Below are 19,661 nucleotides of genomic sequence, written 5' to 3' on the forward strand. Positions count from 1 at the left end.
GTACTGAAATAGCAAATGAACTACTCTGGAGGGTCCAAGGTGGCTGTGCTCACATATGCTATGCCTTTGCAAAGACAGATGGAAAGCTGTAATCTGCAGGCACCATTGAACAGTGTCTTCGGTGGATCGAGTTTCCTACAAAGAAGATCAGGCCTCCCAAAACAAATATCCCAGAGATCTAGGTCAAAATGCCAAAGCTTCTTATGAGCCAAACTCCAGAGTCCTCAGACATCACTTCTGCCTCAATCATATGGTCAAGTAACTAAAGTCAGTCCAGATTTAAGAGGAAGAGAATTAGATTCCACCTCTTTACAGGAGGAACAGCAAAGAATTTACAGTCATCTTCACTGTACTGTAATGTTTATGTGTATTAAATAAGAAATGGTAGAAATGGTCTTAAAACAGCTACCCATGTAAGCTGTTGACATTCATGGATATTTGGTTCTTAATGGGGAGACCTGTTTCTGCCGTGCTAAATGTTTCTTTCATCTGGCTGTTTGTTTCCATGCTGCATGGGCTGGCCAGTAGAAGAACTTCAGGCATATGAAATGTCAAATCCTACATTTCCCCAGAAAGGCCATTCCTATAAAATGCAGTCTAGCTATCATCTTTTAAAATTCCAAATGAGGTTCTCCTGAAAGTTTGGTAATGAGACACTCTGCTCCTAACAGAGGAAAAAGGCTCGCCTCAAAGTTCCTTATCACCTCTCATCTCTAACCTCTTCAGACCCATGAAAAGAAACAGTGGTACAAAGGAAAGAAAGAAAACACTTAAGAACTCTAAAGGGATGAGTTAAAGTCTCGGTGAAGCATTAATTATTGGAGTTATTAAGCCATTTTTCCCTCATGAATGTTGTAAAGAAATGATACCCTTCATTTCATTTTTTACAGGTGAAATCATCAAATGACTATATGGTCACATTGGGTCTCAAAACAACCCTAGAAGGTAAATAGGAAAGGTACTATAATTTTTCCTACTTTGTAGATGAAGAAACCAGTGACTTGACAAAAAGTCTCTTGGTGGGGCGCCTGGGTGGCTCAGTCATTTAAGCGTCCAACTTCGGCTCAGGTCATGATCTCACAGTCCATGAGTTTGAGCTCCACATCAAGCTCTATGCTGACAGCTCAGAGCATGGAGCCTGCTTTGGATTCTGTGTCTCCCTCTCTCTCTGCCCCTCCCCTGCTCATGCTCTGTCTCTCTGTATCTCAAAAATAAATAAAAACATTAAAAAAATTAAAATAAAAAAAGTCTCTTGGCTGGCAGATGCAGTTCAGGTCTGGAACTTAGATTCCAATTCTATACCAGTGTTCTTTCAGCCATGCCAATGTCTCTGGATAGACTCATTCAGTTGGGCTAAATAACGATCTAATTTCACATCAACACTCCATATTTAAGTCTTCAAGACTAATAACTTTGTATTCAAAAATTTGTCTCATTTCTTCATTTTTCACCAAGAGTTTTATTTGTTCTTTCTACAAAAAGGACATTCTGCATTTTGTAGACAGTGCACACCAAATTTGAATGCCTCAAAATATGTGACTTTTTACTTATCCAAGATTAAATGGTATTCATCATACTTAGCAAGGACATCATGAATTTCATTTTCAAAGTACTTTGCAAGCATCAGCTAATTAAGCCTCCCTGTAGTCTTCAGTGTGACAGTTATTTTCAAAATATCTCTCATTTTCCAGGAAAGTTCTCTATTCTGTCTTATTTATACAAATCAGCACATTTGTTCAGTTCTTAAAATAAGCTAAAGGCTGTGAAATTATTTTGATCAGTGTGTGGCAAATACAATTAGCTCAGTGAGACAAAAATGCCCAGAGACTGGTCTGAAGGACAACATAGGACACAGCACAAGAACTCGAGGCCTTCTACATCCTGGATACTAGATTGTTCCACGAGGTCCAGTCTTTAGAAGATAACACTGTTATCTGCTTTGTAAGTGAAAATTTGAATGGTGCCTGGGTAGCTCAGTCTGTTGAGTGCTGTTGATCTCAGGTAGTGAGTTCAAGCCCCACATTGGGCTCCACGCTGGATGTGAAGCCTACTTTAAAACAAAACAAAACAAAACAAAAAAGTGAAAATTCAGGGTGATTTCCCACTTTGGTCATTCTAAATGACACAGCTATATTCTGTCTTCATATTTTGTTTTTTCAGGATGGAAATAAACATGAGACCCTTAAAAAATAGTTCCATCCTGGACACAGTCAATAATCAGGGATCACATAGGAGATGTTGAGTTGATGGTCAAAAAACCTGCACAGTTGGCTGACAGAGGTCATGTGACAAACTCTATACTCACTCCAAGTCTTATTACGTCTTCCCACAGCTATGCCAAGATTTTCAGCACTGTGGTAGCCTCCTATGGGCTAAAGCCAATGTGAAAATACCTCTTACCTGAGGCTAGGAAGACATTAGTTCAGGAATATCCTTTTCTCCTAAGTATGGATTAGAAGCATGTAGAAAACTAGAATTTTTTTTTTTTAATTTTTTTTTCAACGTTTTTTATTTATTTTTGGGACAGAGAGAGACAGAGCACGAATGGGGGAGGGGCAGAGAGAGAGGGAGACACAGAATCGGACACAGGCTCCAGGCTCTGAGCCATCAGCCCAGAGCCTGACGCGGGGCTCGAACTCACGGACCGGGAGATCGTGACCTGGCTGAAGTCGGACGCTTAACCGACTGCGCCACCCAGGCGCCCCGAAAACTAGAATTTAAATATGTGTTATATAGGACAGGTTTGTTTTTGTTTTTAATGAGTGAACTAAACATAAACATGTTTGGAACTAGGTCTCCTGGGCAGTTTGAGATCACCAAGGAGAAGAAGACAGGGAACAATGGAGGGAAAAAGCAAAGGAACACTGAAGATTCATTTCCTTTATGTCATACTTAATAGAAGACATAAACGACTATAATATTATTGATGAGATGCACAAGGCAGGGCAATGGAAATAATAATTACTTACATGTGCCTGTTACTTCAGAGTTTGCAAACAGCTTCTCCACCTCAATGATTCCCATTTTTTTAAGTTGTTTGTTTATTGAGAGAGAGAGAGAGAGAGAGAGAGAGAGAGAGAGAGAGAGAATTTCAAGCAGACTTCGTGCTGTCCGACACGGAGCTTGAACTCATAAACCGTGGCATTGTGACCTGAGCCAAAATCAAGAGTCAGATGCTTAACCGACTGAGCCACCCAGGTGCCCCTCAATGGCTCTCTTTGACATTGCAGGGAATTGTTATTTTCATTCTATACATGAAGTTTGGAGAGATTAAGTAATTTGCTCAAAAGTAGTATTTAGTACTTGGCAGAGCCAGGGCGCAATGCCCGAATCTCTGATTTCTTGTCTGCAGCCAGTTCCGCAGCCATTTGAGAATCTTGAATTCAGAGTCCAAAGCAGTGCATTCTAATTGTTCACCTCTTTTTTTTTTGAAGTTTTATTTAAATTCTAATTAGTTAACATATATGGTAAATTTGGTGTCAGGCGTAGAATTTAGTGATTAATCATTTACATACAACACCCCAGTGCTCATATGTGCCCCCCTTAGTACCCATCACCCATTTAGCCCAGTCCCTACCCACCTCCCCCCATCAACCCTCAGTTCTGTATAATTAAGAGTCTCTTGTGGTTTGCTTCCTTCTATTTTGCCCCCTTATCCCATGTTCATGTTTCTTAAATTCCACATAAATGAAATCATATGGTATTTCTCTTTCTCCGACTTATTTTGCTTAGCATGATACACTCTAGCTCCACCCGTGTCATTGCAAATGTCCTTGCTCACCTCTTAAGCCTTGCATTTAGCAAAGTAATTCAGATTCTTTAAGCTTCTGGTTCTTTATAGTTAAATGTTGTCTACTTCCTTTCTTTATTGGATCAAATGAAGAGAGTATAAAGAAAGTACTTTATCACCGTGAAATGTTATATAAATGTAAAAAAGGTATAGCTAAGTCCAACTTCATGAATTCCTGGGGCCTTGCCTCAATATATCCTTATAGTTAAGCCTTCCTCCCTTCTGTCTGAAAGAACAAAGAATCCCTCTTCTCTTCAAAATTAAACCTTCCACCTGTGCTTTAATATTAGACCAGCAAATATTTATCAAAGGCTTCCTGAGATTCTGTCATCTCACTTCATCGTTGTACAGATGAAGAACTGAGACTCAAAAAAGCTAAATTTTTTTAATGTTTTATTTATTTTTCGAGAGAGAACACACGCACATGTGCGCACAAGCAGGAGAGGGGCAAAAAGAGAGGGGGGACAGAGGATCCAAAGTGGGCTCTGCACTGACAGACTGACAGCAGCAAGCCTGATGTGGGGCTTGAAATCATGACCTGAGCTGAAGTTGGATGCTCAACTGACCGAGCCACCCAGGCACCCCAAAACTAAATAATTTAACCAAGATTATGCAAATTAAGTAGTGAGCCCAGAAGGCCTGTGTCTTAAATCACTGTGCAATATTGTCTTCACAGTGACTTGAGCAGCTTCTCTGTTTTCTCCATTTCAGTTATCAATTAATGCGTAATAATCCAACCCAAAACTAAATGACTTAAAACAATCCCCTTATTTGTACATGATTCTGCAATCTGAACTGGGCTCACCCTGGTGGTTCTTCTGGTGATTTTTGTCTGGAGTCATTCACATGACTCCAGCAAGCTGGGAGCTCAGCTGGGCCAAACCATCCCAGATAGTCTGTCATTTTCCAGGGTTCTATGTGGCCACTTATCATGCAGTGGTCCAAACTTGTCTCTAGCCCAAACTGTCTTACAGCATGGTAAATGACTTTCATAGAAAGACAAATCCCAATATGCCAGTACTTACTAAACCTCTGCTGACATCATGTTTGCTAATGTTCCATTGGCTGAAACAAGTCACAAGACCAAGGCCAAAGTCACAGGGCATAAAGCCCAGAAGTTGTGGTTCACTGGGGTTATCATTGTTTAGCAAATCTCCTTTCTCCCTTTTTCTTCTCATTCGTTACTTATGCTTTCCCCTCAGCATAGAAAATGCTTTAACGACCACATTTAAATACAAATAAAAATTTCCTGTGACCACATGTCCCCCCTTAGCTACCATCTTACCTTCCTTTCACAGCCAACCATCTTAAACAAGTAGTCTACATTCATTGTCTTCATCACATCACTGTCTATACAGTCTCCAGTCACTGCAGACTGGCCTGTACCAACACTATTGCACCAAACTTATTCTCCCTCCACTCTCCAATAACTTCTGTATTTGCAAAGGCAATGGATAATTCACTGGCCTTGTTTACTTTGACCTCTCTATGACATTTAATACTTTCTTTTTCTTATGTGACTCTCCTTTCCCTCATCCTTTGTACCTTTACCTTTTCTAATCCTCTAATGTTACCTAATGGTCTTTACTCACCAGGGTTGTGGCTCCTGCCCTCTGCTCTACTCACTGTATGGTTTCTGATAGTAATAGCATCGAAAACTCTACTTTAGCCCCAAGCTCTATGCTTACCTCCACACCTATTTATCCAAGTATGTCTCTACTCAAATGCAATGAGTCTGAAACTAATTCATCATCTTTCTTCTAAAGCCAGATCCTTCTCCTCCCCAGGGCATCTGGGTGGCTCAGTCAGTTAAGCCTCTGACTTCAGCTCAGGTCATGATCTCCCAGTCTGTACGTTCAAGTCCCATGTTGGGCTCTGTGCTGACAGCTCAGAGCCCAAAGCCTTCTTTGGATTCTGTGTCTCCCTCTCTCTCTGCCCCTCCCCTACTCATGCTCGCTCTCTCTCTCTCTCTCTCTCTCTCTCTCTCAAATAAATAAACATTAAAAAGTTAAAAAACAAAAATAAAACCAGATCCTTCTCTTATAATCCCTTAGCTTGGTGATAAATTTACCCAGCTACCCAAATTATAAATGTGATAACCCAAGACTTTTCCTTCTCTTCTTCCCACAGTGTCCAATTGGTCATTAATGCTTATCTGTTCTGCCTTTAAATAGTTCTCAGAAGTCTCCAGTGGTAAATGTTTAATAACCAGCTTTGGGCAGGATGGGGTGGGGATAGAGAGGTTGTTGGGTGGCATTTGATGATTTTCATGTTGTAATCATCCCACCATGGCTGTTTTCAAGCTACTGATGTCAGACATGACATCACTGAACAGAACTGGGAAGAGATGCATGGTAGCACACATTATAAAATATTTCCACCTACAGATATAACAGGCATAAATAACCTTGAGAGTAAGTAACAGCAAAATGTAGTAAAATGAGTATGAAGTGATGAGTTTTGAATATTTATTTCCTTTGTTTTTAATATAATTAAGTGTATATAATGTAATTTTTAGTGGTGGCTTTGTTTAATAGTTCCCAGTACTCCTAGAAATTTAACAGTTGGCTCTCACAAGACAGTACAAGCTGGATCTATCCCTTCTCCATTTCCAAGACCACAGCCAAAATTTAAAGGTCTGTCCACTTCTCACTGTGATATTGCAATTTCATTTTAGTAAGTCTTTGTACTGGTCTGTCTCCACATTGGTCTGTCTCCCTTTTTAACATACAAACCTGATTATACCACTCCCCAGCTTACAGTCATCCATTGAGACTTCATAGCTTTTTAATTGGAATTCCTTGTTTAAAGCACAAAGATTTGCCTTGTTTCTGAGCCTTATCTCCTTCTACTTCCCCTATTAACACCCTAGTGACTCAAATGTTTGCTATCTTATGTCCCTGGACCTTCATCTATACTGTTTCGACTCTCCGGGTTCTTTCCATCTTTGAGACAGCAAACTACCACTGATTGGTTTTCCAAATATCAGGTCAAGAATTACTTTCTCTGAAAGCTTTTTCTATAGAAGAGCAAATTAGCATAGTAGTTAAGAACACAGACATAAAACAGCCAGGTCTCAAATATGGCTCTGCCACTTGTGTAACCATGAACATGTTATTTAACCTTATGATGGAAACATGATGAAAACAAAATGCTATTTCATAAGATCATTGTGAAGATTAAAGAGGTATTATGTGCAAAGCCCTCAGAGCAGTGTCTGTAACTTAGCACCTAAGACTTAGTAAATGTTAGTAATATTAACTATCTAATTTTAAATGCTTCTTATCTCTGTTTCTGTTGCATTAGGTAGACATCACACTATACTAAATCATTGATTTCCTTGATTTCCTCCTTTTTAAGTCTTCAAACAGAAACTTTGTAGCCTTGTAGGGGCACCTGGGTGGCTCAGGCTGTTGAGCATCCAACTTTGGCTCCGGTCATGATTTCATGGTTTGTGGGTTCAAGCCCTGCGGCAGGCTCTGTGCTGACAGCTCAGAGCCTGGATTCTGCTTCAGATTCTCTCTCTCTCTCTCTCTCTCTCTCTCTCTCTCTCTCTCTCTCTCTCTCTCTCTTTTTCTCTCTGTGCCCCTCTCCCACTCGATATCTATCTCTCTCTGTCTCTCAAAAATAAACATAAAAAAAAAAAAAAACAGGTGCCTGGTTGGCTCTGTCGGTTAAGCATCCAACTCTTGGTTTGGGCTCAGGTCATGATCTCATGGTTCGTGGGTTCAAGCCCTGCATCAGGCACTGTGCTGATGGTATGGAGCCTGCTTGGGATTCTGTCTCCCTCTCTCTCTGCCCTTCCCCTGCTTGCTCTCTCTCTCTCTCTCTCTCTCTCTCTCTCTCAAAAATAAATAAACATTAAAAAAAAAACAACAACTATGTGGCCTTGTGCTTAGGCAGTGTTTAGTAAGCACTTAATGGATAAAAGAGTGAATGAGTGATGCACATTATGGCCAACTGGACATGTGTTTCTTCTTGATTCATTCAGCTGCATTAGATTCAAGAAAGTGAAGGGAATTTATGAGATCCTATGATCAAGTTAAAGGGCAATGTTTTCTCTAATTTAACTATACATATTGCTATAAAAACTAAAATCAAAGGAAATTAGTCTTGAAACCCACAACACTTTTGATGATTCTTACTTACTCTTTATGTTGCTATTATTTATAAGAAAATGTGGTAACAGTCTCTTAGCCTAATTTCATTGTCATTTGTGATGAATGTAGGAAAAACTGAAGTTAAAAGGAACTTTGGTAAATGTGTAGGCAAAAGAGACTTTAAATATTCCACTGGAAAAATATTCTGACCTCACAGCAAAACTTATATTATTTTCTGAGGCTCTGAGTTTTTTATTCAAGATTCACAATTTGAATGTGTAGATTGCTTTGGGCAGTATTGGCATTTTAACAATATTTATTCTTCCAATCTTTGAGCATGGAATGTTTTTCCATTTCTTTGTACCTTCTTCAATTTCCTTCATCAGCTTTCTATAGTTCTCAGCATACAGATCTTTCACATCTTTGGTTAGGTCTACTCCTGGGTATTTTATGGTTCTTGGTTTAATAAACAATTTATTTCCTTCAAAAATAAAAAGAATCACAATTTGACTTTTATGAAAGAAGAGAGAAAAAATAATAAAAATGTATTGAGTGTCCTGGGTATCAGGCAGTTTTACAACTATTATTTCTTCTAATCTTCACAAAACTGAATTAGATAGCGTATGCCGTATTAGCATAGATATGCTATAGATCTATGCTATAAATCTGCTATAGATATGCTATAGATATACTATAGACATGCCAATATCTCCTGGAAACAACCTCACAGGCATACCCAGGAATAATGTTTAACGGCATATCTGGACATCCTGCAGCCCAGTCAAGTTGTCACATAAAATTAACCATCACAGACATTATCCCCTTTCTAGATGGGGAATCTGAGGCTTAGAGGCTTAAGTAATTTGCCAAAGATCACATAGTCGGCAAAGCACCAAAGCACCATTCCCCTTCTACTAAACTAGTAGTTCTCAGTCAGGGCAATTTTATCGTCAGGAGATACTTGGCAATATCTGGAGACATTTTTGGTTGTCATAGCTGGTGGCAGGTAGGGGACTTGCTATGATATCTAGTGGGTAGAAGAGGGGACTTGCTATGGTATCTAGTGGGTAGAAGTTACGGATGCTGTAAACATCCTACATACCACAAAGAATTACCCACCCAAAATGTTTACAGTGCCAAGATAAAGAATCCCTGCACTAAATGTACTATTTTTTTAAACTGTACTCTTTTATATTTTTACAGTTTTCCAAAACTATTCTATTAAACAGTATAGGCTGATCTAAAATATAGATGATTATAGGGGCGCCTGGGTGGTTCAGTCAGTTAAGCTTTTGACTTCAGCTCAGATAATGATCTCACGTTTCATGGGTCCAAGCCCCACATCGTGCTCTGTGCTGACAGCTCAGAACCTGGAGCCTGCTTCAGATTCTGTGTCTCCCTCTCTCTCTTACCCTCTCCCAGTCTCTCTCTCTCTCAAAAATAAATAAACATTAAAAAAATTTTTTAAATAGGGGCACCTGGGTGGCTCAGTTGTTTGAGCGTCCGACTTCAGCTCAGGTCATGATCTCACAAGTGGGTTTGAGGCCCGCATCAGGCTCTGTGCTGACAGCTCAGAGCCTGGAGCCTTGCTTCGGATTCTGTGTCTCCCTCTCTCTCTACCCCTCCCCAACTCATGCTCTGTCTCTGTCTCTAAAAAATGAATAAACCTTAAAAATTTTTTTTAATTTTTTTAATAAAATATAAACGATTTAGTTTCATAAATCTGATAAAATGAATGAATGCTAAATTCTGAATATGGAGGAAGGAAACTGCATTTTTCAATGACTTTTTACATTAGCATTCACTGAGAGAATAAAATATTTTAAATTATCATCAATAATAAAGATAGGAAATAGATACCACTTATATGCTCAAAGCAGTAAATACCATAATATAATATATTTAATTTTGATACAATAAAATCATGAATATATTTTCAGTGGATTTAGTAGTTTACAGAAAAAAGCAGCAGTTTATGGTTCATGAAATTCATAGAATTATCTTCAATTTTAGAATTATAAAATACTAAAGCTAAAGGATCATCAAGGTCATCTGCTTCATTGTTCATCACTTAAGGAAATTGTATCTAAGAAAGGGTAAGCTATCCAAGGCCTCTTAGCCAGTTAATAACAGTGTTAGAGCCAGAGTTCAGCTTTCCTGACAGTTACATGCTTTTTTTGATTCCAAGGTGTTTTTCAATATCCCTGAAGTGTTAGAATGTGGGGTAGAGGGAGTTGCTATATATTTTTATTTAAACATGTTCTTCATTCAAAGGAAATTGAATTTCTATGTTTTTGCCTTGTTTCAACTAAAAAAGCATTGAAAGGGACTTTTGATATCAAATAACCCAACCAACTTTCTATGATAAGACTTTTTTTCCTCAACACAAAAAAATGTATTTACTAAGTATGCAAAATCTTAAACCTTAACATTTTGGAATGCTTTGTTTAAAAACTCAAAGTGAATTCCAAATTTTTCCCAGTACTGTTCAGAAGTTTTTTTGTTTTTTTTTGTTTTTCCTCCTTCCCTACATCTGTGTGTAAGAGGTAAAGTAGAGGTCTTTATTTGCAAAATTGCTACAAAAGCACCAGAGCTGGAGCCAGGAAAGCTCAGTTTGAGCCTGATTCCCTTCTTAACATCTTTCCAACTTCCAGCCTATCCTGTCATAGCCTTTCTAGTCCTGTTCTTCATCTCCCACTTCATGGGGTTGTTGCAAAGGTCAAATAAGATAATATCTCATTTGTAAATCTGTTTGATAAACACAAGGCACTTTGGTAATATAAACTTCCAGTATTTGTTACACATCATTACTAGTTCTAAATGTTTATTTCAAGATATAAATGGAACACACATGCCACTGTCAGTATTCTGAGTTTCTGACATTAGGTACAGTCATTTTCAGAGGGGTCCATTAGAGGAATTAAATTTAAGTCTCCAAGCTGAGTACATGTTACTTTCATTAAACATGGAATTGATTAGTTTTTTTAAGGTGTTATAAGGTTATATGTGATTTGAGTTTTTCCCCCAAGACTTAATCTCCGTTCTTCCAACACACTGTTCCCTAGTCTGGGCGGCCCACCCTCGGGGGTTTGAATAGGAGGATAGGTGAAAGAGTGTTTTTATTTTTTCTAACATGATAAGGAAGTCTGTGCTAGTACCTGTAGGCTCCTTTTCTTCAATAAAATCTTTATTTGTTAGCGAAGTTAGAACAAAGACCCATAGTAATTCCTATGTGTCCCCGAAGCAGCAGCAGCAGCAGTAATAACAGTAGTAGTGGTAGTAATGGGGATATAAATCTGATGAAGAAATGGAAATAATCTGTTGATTAAATGGGGTAATGAAGGGGTGCTGGGTGGCTCAGCTGGTTAAGCATCTGACTTCGGCTCAGGTCATGATCTTGTGGTTCATGCATTTGAGCCCTGCGTCAGGTTCTGTGCTGACAGCTCAGAGCCTGGAGCTTGCTTCAGATTCTGCATCTCCCTCTTCTCTCTGCCCCTCCTCCACTTGCTATCTCTCTCTCTCTCTCTCTCTCTCTCTCTCTCTCTCTCTCTCAAAAATAAAGATTTAAAAAACTGAAATGGGGTAATGAAACATATTGCCACTCCCTGCTAAAATTCCAGTATAATGATAGAAAAAGAGAAATAATAATATAAACTCACAATAACAAAGAAAAAAGAGGAGGTGACAAGATAAAAGATTCCAGCAAATTTTTAGAAGGTAGCAAGCAGTTGGAAGAATAGGGAAAGCTTAAATCTAAGGATTTTCAGAGAAGGGTACCATAGACAAAGAAGACAGTTCACACTGCAAAACCCAGAAAAGTTTCAAGAATTGGAAGTACCAGGTCATTTGAAAGTTGAGGTATGGGGAGAGGTTGAAACCAGGAGGACTGATGGAAAGCCTGTCAGATAAACAGATGTCAGATCTTTCCTTCTGTGTCTACTGCCAGAGGACTCCCCATTTCAACCTTAACGAAAAGGGAAGGTTATTCTCTGGTCCTGGGCTCTAGATAGGCACCATAGGGACAGGCGGTGGGGATGGGGGAGGATATGGTGCCATACAGAAATCTGGGGAGTGAGAGTCAGTATATTGCACTGAGAGACCTCCAGTCCCTTCACTCCTACACCTCACAGAATGTAGCAACCAAGCCTTTACCCACTCCCTGGGGTTGGAGGTATGGAGATCTTCTCTAGAAAAAAAATCTCTCCAAGAACAAAAATCTGACAATGACATTGAGGGCGCCACATCAAAAATGTTAGGTTCCTATCTCAGCCCCTCCAAGGTAGCTCTCCAAGGTGTCAAGCCCTGCCCATGAAATGTCTAACTGGCTGTGTAGTGACTTGCTACTAAATATTACCATACAACCAAAGACATTGGACATTCGAGAAAAGCTTTTAACATAAAAATCAAAGACAAAATATACAAGAAAAACTGGGATAATATGGAAACAGAAAATGCAGGACTCAAAGGAAAATTTTGAAATATTTAATTAATATCCTCAAAAAGATAAGAGTATATCACACTAATGAAAACAGAAGAGGATAATATTAAAGAGGGGAGCATCAGGAAATCAGAAATTGAAAGTTTAAAAATGTTTGAAATGTTTTTAATATGTTTAAAAAATGTTTAAAAAACCAATAGTAGAGATGAAAGATAAAATTAAGGACGTTTCCAGGGCGCCTGAGTGGCTCAGTCGATTAAGCAGCCCACTTCAGCTCAGGTCGTGATCTCACAGTCCCGGATCGGGCTCTGTGCTAACAGCTCAGAGCCTGGAGCCTGCTTCAGATTCTGTGTCTCCCTCTCTCTCTGCCCCTCCCCTGCTCATGCTGTGTCTCTCTCTCTGTGTCTCAAAAATAAATAAACGTTTAAATTTTTTTTTAAAAGATTAAGGGAAAAAAAAAGATTAAGGAAGTTTCCAAAAATAATGTAACCATGGAAAAAAAGAACAAAAACTGTAAGTAAATTAGAAAACCAATCCCAAAAGTCGACATTTAACTATTATGAATTCCAGAAAGAAAATACAAAAAACTAGAGGGACAAAAATTATCAAAGAATTACATATTAAAATCTCTCAGAACAGTTGAATTTCCAAATTCAAAGAGACTAATGAGTGCCTAAAGTAAATTTAAAAGGATTCAAATTGGGGCGCCTGGGTGGCGCAGTCGGTTAAGCGTCCGACTTCAGCCAGGTCATGATCTCGCGGTCCGTGAGTTCGAGCCCCGCATCGGGCTCTGGGCTGATGGCTCAGAGCCTGGAGCATGTTTCCGATTCTGTGTCTCCCTCTCTCTCTGCCCCTCCCCCGTTCATGCTCTCTGTCCCAAAAATAAAAAAAAATTAAAAAAATTTAAAAGGATTCAAATTAAGGCAGATATTGTAATATTTTATTTTTTTGGTTTTTTTGTGTGTGTTTTTGTAATATTTTAAAATACTAGAGATAAATATTAAAACTTGGGACAAAAACTTAAAAGCTTACAGAAAGAAAAAAAAACAGTTCTCATTTTTAAAAAATGGGAAAAACCAACATTGGTGCTCTTACTAGCAACACCAGAAACTAAAGAAAATGGATCATGTTTTAAAATTCTGACAAAAAAAAATTGATCTAGAAGCAGCTTGGTGGCTCAGTCAGTTAAGCATTGGCTCAGGTCATGGTCTCATGGTTTATGAGTTGAAGTTGCTCATGAAGCTCTCTGTTCTCAGCAGCAGAGACTGCTTTGGAAACTCTGTTCCCCCCCCCCCCTCTCTGCCTCTACCCTGCTCTCACTCTCTGTCTCTCTCTCTCAAAAATAAATAAACGTTAAAATAATTTTTCTAATCTAAAATTCTATATCCGGTCAAACTGTCTATCAAGTGAAGGATGAAATACTCATGTTTTCTTGCTATGCAGAGTCTCAAAACTTTTGTCTCCTATATACTGTTTCTCAGGAAGCTTCTGGAGTATGTGCTCCATAAAAATGAGGGAGAACACCAAGATAGAAAAATATATGGGATCCAGGAAGCAAGAACTCAAACATAAGAAAAGAGCAAGGGGGATCCCCAGGGTGGTGGTAACTAGAGATCCCAGGAGGAAAGCAGGGTAGCTGCTTGGGGAGGAGGAGGAGGGGGGCTTCTGTCAAATGGAGCAAGAGAGCCAACACCTGGGAGGGACATGTCCCTGAGGAAAATGGGGCTTGGGGATCCCCTATGGGTTTGTTGTTGTTGTTCTGTTGTGGTAGTCGTTGTTGTTAGCATATTAAAATGAACTTTTAAATTTTGTTGGACAATTTGGGAAGAATAAATGTACCTGGAAAAGTACATTAAAAGAGGAGGCAATTTCTAGGGCCAGACAAAACACAATATTGTTCAAGAAATAAATGTAAGTATGATTCAACACAGGAAATTACTAGTTGACTCAGCTATGAAGAGTATGCACATTGTCATAAATGTTAAATAGTGATTTAAATAGCAATTGTGATGTAATTATTTTAGGAAGGGAGCATTTGTGTGTGTGTGTGTGTATGAAGTGATAGCTGTTACAGTATTAAATCACAGAATGTTTGACATTAATGTATTTTTAAATATATATTTTAAATATCCATTTAAGTATTTGTTTAGAAATATACACATATTTCTATTTCAGTAGGAGAACTCACTTTCTTTATAAACCTCAAACTATTTTTTAAAGCTCTATAGATTTATACATTTATGTATAAAACTATGATTGCAAAAAATAACTTAAAAGAGACATCTATTTCTAGGCGATCCAGAGAATCTCTTTTAAAGACTAAAAACTCTGTTCCTAATACCAGTGGGAGTTGGACTACTAGGCTTAGAGATACTCTGCAGAGAAATGTATACAGCTCACTCCTTTTAAGAAAATTCCCCTGGAGGCCAATTTACTTAGCCTCTTTGAGCCTTGCTTGCCTCATCTCTAAACTGAAAAAGTTCATTTGGAACAAACGAAACTCAAATTCGAGGCAAATAACAAGTGAAACAGACCAGGTACAAATGCCAGCATCCCTTACAAAGGACAGTCTCTACTCAGAACCAGCCGGCTTTGCCATGAAGACCTTTTGTTGCTAAAAGGCCCACTGGTTCAAGAGAAACTGCAAATCTGAGTTTTTGCATGAAACCTCTGAATTTTAAAATGCTAGTTTAAAATACACAATGCTTTGGGACACTTCAGTGGCTCAGTCAGTTAAGTGTCCAACTGTTGGTTTTGGCTCAGGTCATGATCTAACGGTTCGTGAGTTTGAGCCCCATGTCGGGCTCTGTGCTGACAGCATGGAGCCTGCTTGGAATTCTCTGTCTTCATCTCTCTCTGCCGCTCCCCTCCTGCTCGCTCGCTCGCTCGCTCTCTCTCTCAAAATAAATAAAATAATAATTTAAATTAAATTAAATTAAATTAAATTAAATTAAATTAAATTAAATTAAAATAAAATAAAATACACAGTGCCTGCCAAACCAAACCCATCTGCAGGCCACCACCAACCCACAGATTGCAATGTGAGACTTATAAATTAGCTGAACATTGACGACCACTTTAGGCAGTACAATGTCTCATTCCTAAAACTCTGCATTGAATGTATGGGTTTCTCCACCACCAAAGAGGCAGGCTATTTTATCCCAACCTGAGAAACTATATTACTTCACTTTGTCAATTTTATCTTTACTGTGAGCACTCACAAATCTTAAGACTTAAATCTGCATAGCATCTTTATTCATGGAAACACAGTCAAAAACAGAGATAGGTGCTGCCCAAACACAGCTGGGCCAAAAAATCAAGGAGTCATTCTTACAGACACAACTGGATAAAAACTGTCATTAAATCCATCTTTCCAGATATGTCAGTTCACATGTCTGTAAAGGCATTACTGTAAAGACAGTAATCGCGTTTAAATACAAAGGTCAGTATCGAGCTCATTATTTGCTAAGAAGATTATCTTTTAATTTTTCACAAGGAAACTTTTACCCACCACTGCTAATTATCTTCTTCGTTCGCAGGCCTAGAAAGCATGAAGACTGTAGTTTTTCTCCTATACATCTTGGGAACTGCAACTGCAATACCGGTAAATACCCTTTTTTCTGTTATTGCATCTCTCCTTCCTACATTTAATTTAGAAATCCTCCATTTAAAAGAAAATGTGTTTATATAGTGGTTTGAAATTCTCTTTTTTGTTTTAATATTATTTTTTCCCAAGCAGAGAATGAATGACTCAAAATATTGATATAAAATACTTTCTGAAAGAATATTTCCTTCAGAACTACCAGATTCTACAAGATACAATAAATATAAATCTGAAAATATTGATTATAATTTATTAGAAAGGGGATCTTCCAGGACCCAAATGCCAAAGAGAATGGGAAGAAATAAATTTTCCTTTGTAAGTTTATCACTTAGTATGAGAAGCCTAAGAAATTAGTATGAGAAGTCTTGGGAATGCACACCCATACTCTTTAGCAGCATTTTCTTCAAGATCAAATATATACTGGCTGATCAATTCTGAGTCTGTAATAAAACAAGAACCAGTGGGTTAGGGCCAGGAAATGGTATGATAATCATAAATTGGCTCCTAACTCGTCCTTGGGGGTGGTTGGGGAGGGGGTACTTTCCAAGCAAACATGCTGATAATAGACAGAACTAGAACATTCTTTTCTTCACGATCAGATATCCTGGCACCACCATTCACACAGCAGTAAATCAGACACACACAAATCAGAATCATTTGAGACCATGTCAGCAGCCTTAAAATAACCTGAAAGTTATTATTGTTGTTGTTTTAATGTTGTTTTTAATGGCTTGGATGATCATGTAGATGTCTCCCAAATGATCCATATCATCCATAATCAAGCTAAAGGATTTATGCCATTTTTTTTTCTTTTTTGCCAAATGGAGGAATCAATCTCCTTTAAGTAGACAAAGTAATTTTTCTCATCCCTTCTCTTCCTCCGTCTCTACTATGTCTAAGATTCTGTCCTTGTTTTTTGAATAGCTGGTGGCTAACATTTGGTTGACAGATGTGTCCGCAAAGACCAGCATCATGCCACCCAGACCAAGCATTTCTTAGAAAACAGAATTTATGACCACTCCTAGGAATTGTGCTTTAGTAGCTGGAGCTACTCCAGCTGAAATTATACATGTCCTCTGCAATTACAAAAGTGGGATAAATTATGTTCAGCACAGAAAGAAGCTCCCACAGACCCATTGTTTTCTCCTAAAAATGTGTTTTCCCTTGCAGCTGTTGCCCAGTATATAAACAGGCACCAAAAATGCTTTTGAACCAAATGTTTGAATAACACATCTACATATAGACACATTTTAAAGGTTTTCTTTTGGGGACAATTTGTTATGTAGATCCAGTCAAACACTAAAAAGCTAAATATCTTCCCATAGGGTTTACCTCTTACAAATCTTGTGTCATTTTCCCAGATTGACTGAATTGTACGGAAGTAAGTGGATTCTGTGTGGTTCAGGGATTCCACCCATTTCCAGAGGGTATGGTGTTATAGATGTGGGAATAACAACAAAAGAGAGTTTGATTGCAGAAAATTTCTGAAAGAAGATAAGCTGCTGTCCTTCTGCATTTCTTTCAGCTTGGAGAGGGAGAGCAGAGGAGGAAGGGTGCAGAGGGGGAGCAGTTCTCTACTAATAAGCCAAAAATCTCCTCCATCCCTTGCCTTCCATAATGCCCTTGCTGGAAACCTGCCAAACTGGCCACCATTCTTTATCCTTTCTCCCTTACAAATGGCTTCTTTGGAAATTTTTTCAAATGTTATTACTCCTTTTAGTTGAAAAGGTGATAAGCAAGAGCGCAAACCACATCTAAAATGAACCCTGAACTCCATGCCTTTCCTTATATTATACAATTGGTACAACAGAATGTGCTAATAGAGTAAAGACAAGTCAATGCAAATAAAATCTGGTTTTGTACTTATACCTCGATCTGCCTGACATGAGTATCCTTAGCATCTCTGTAAGAAAGATTTGTAGTGAATACCTGCTTACAGTATTGGACAGTTCATAGTATTACCACTGTAGGATATTACTTCTAGCAATAGTCAGTTTTCACTTGGTTACTTTATAATTTACAGACGACTAATATACATAAACTTATCTTGATATTTCTGCTCACTTCACCTTGGCAGATGATAGGGTGGGATTCACAATTCGTCAAATGACAGATAGATAGCTGATAGAGTCAAGACTTGAAGGAAGATCTTTAATCTCTAGGTCAGTTGTTAAACTTCTCCATCATGTATCACTGCCAGTTCTTCACCTATGCCTTCAGTCTTGCTAGAAATAGAGCCATCCTTCTAGTTGAAATAATACTCCATTGCTGTTCTTCCTAACTAGACTTAGTGTACTATTTCACACAGTTTTTGAATTAGTTCTATGTTAAATTATTTATCATAAGATTTCTTGATGAATATAAGGCTGCTAGTGTTAAGAAAATAAATATTGAATAAGGTTTAAATCTTTTCTGCTACTTGTCAGTGAATACTTAAAATTTAACTTAAGAAAATGTACAGTGTTAAAGAACTTCTCAAACTCAACACCCAACAAACAAATAATCCGGTTAAGAAATGGGCAGAAAACATGAATAGACATCTGTCCAAAGAAGACATCCAGATGACTAACAGACATATGAAAATATGCTCAATATCACTCATCACAGGGAAATACAAATCAAAACTATGATGAGATACCATCTCACATCTGTCAGAATGGCTAAAATTAACAGCACAAGAAACAACAGGTATTGGCAAGGATGTGGAGAAAGGGGAACCCTCTTGCACTGTTGGTAGGAATGCAAACTGATGCAACCACTATGGAAAATAATATGGAGGTTCCTCAAAAATTTAAAAATACAACTACCCTATGATCCAGTAACTGCACTACTAGGTATTTACCCAAAAGATACAAAAAGACTGATTCGAAGGGACACATGCACCCCAATGTTTATAGCAACATTATCAACAATAGCCAAACTATGGAAAGAGCTCAAATGTCCATAGACTGATAAATGGATAAAGAAGATGTGGTTTATAGATACAATGGAATATTACTCGGCCATCAAAAAAAATAAAATCTTGGCATTTGCAACAACATGCATGGAGCTACGGTGTATTATGCTAAGCGAAATAAATCAGTCAGAGAAAGACAAATACCATATGATTTCACTCATGTGGAATTTAAGAAACAAAACAGATGAACATATGGGAAGAGAAAAAAAAGAAAGAAAAACCATAAGAGACTCCTAACTATAGAGAAAAAACTGAGAATTGCTAGAGGCAGGTGGGTGTGGGATGGGCTAGATGGGTGATGGATATTAAGGAGGACACTTATGATGAGTAATGGGTGTTGTATATAAGTGATGAATCACCAAATTCTCCTGAAATGAATGTTGCACTGTATGTTAACTAACTAGAATTTAAATAAAAATTTAAAAAGAAAATGTACAGAGTTATATCTTCGGTAAATTTAATTTGACTTTGACTTTCTGCTAACCACAGTTCTTAAAATTATAGAGTATGAATGTTTTTTAAGTTTGAAAAGCACAGAAAATAATTCCAAACCTCAAAGGTGACAATTATTGAAATAGTCTTTGCTCTATTTTCACCCAGTCTCTGCATACATAACTTTTTCTTAAATATGTTTGGGAGTCTGTTTTCACCTAAGATTATAATCTAGCCATTTGCTTGTATTCTTAAAAATTCTAAAGAGTATTTTTTAATTGATGTTATGTATGAACCATAGTGCTACTAAGAATGATGACGATAAAGGAGTAGCTAGATTT

The 19,661-nt window shown here is 38.0% G+C and overlaps 1 protein-coding gene across 4 annotated transcripts in view; it reads left to right on the top strand.

Annotated features, from left to right (window-relative positions):
• The window catches only part of SPARCL1 (SPARC like 1), a 50,579-nt gene that overhangs the window by 14,800 nt on the left and 16,118 nt on the right, over positions 1-19,661 (top strand). Inside the window, exons 2-3 of one of the 4 annotated variants that reach the window (XM_047855146.1) lie at positions 891-945; positions 15,868-15,932. In XM_047855146.1, the coding sequence (XP_047711102.1) occupies positions 912-945; positions 15,868-15,932 (99 nt within the window). In that variant the 5' untranslated portion in view covers positions 891-911. Of the gene's footprint in view, positions 1-741; positions 747-890; positions 959-15,867; positions 15,933-19,661 lie in introns of those variants that run through there. The other 3 variants (XM_047855150.1, XM_047855149.1, XM_047855147.1) reach the window with 3 other exon arrangements.

The sequence above is a fragment of the Prionailurus viverrinus genome, chromosome B1 (genome assembly GCF_022837055.1).
Source record: "Prionailurus viverrinus isolate Anna chromosome B1, UM_Priviv_1.0, whole genome shotgun sequence".
NCBI classification, from domain to species: domain Eukaryota; kingdom Metazoa; phylum Chordata; class Mammalia; order Carnivora; family Felidae; genus Prionailurus; species Prionailurus viverrinus.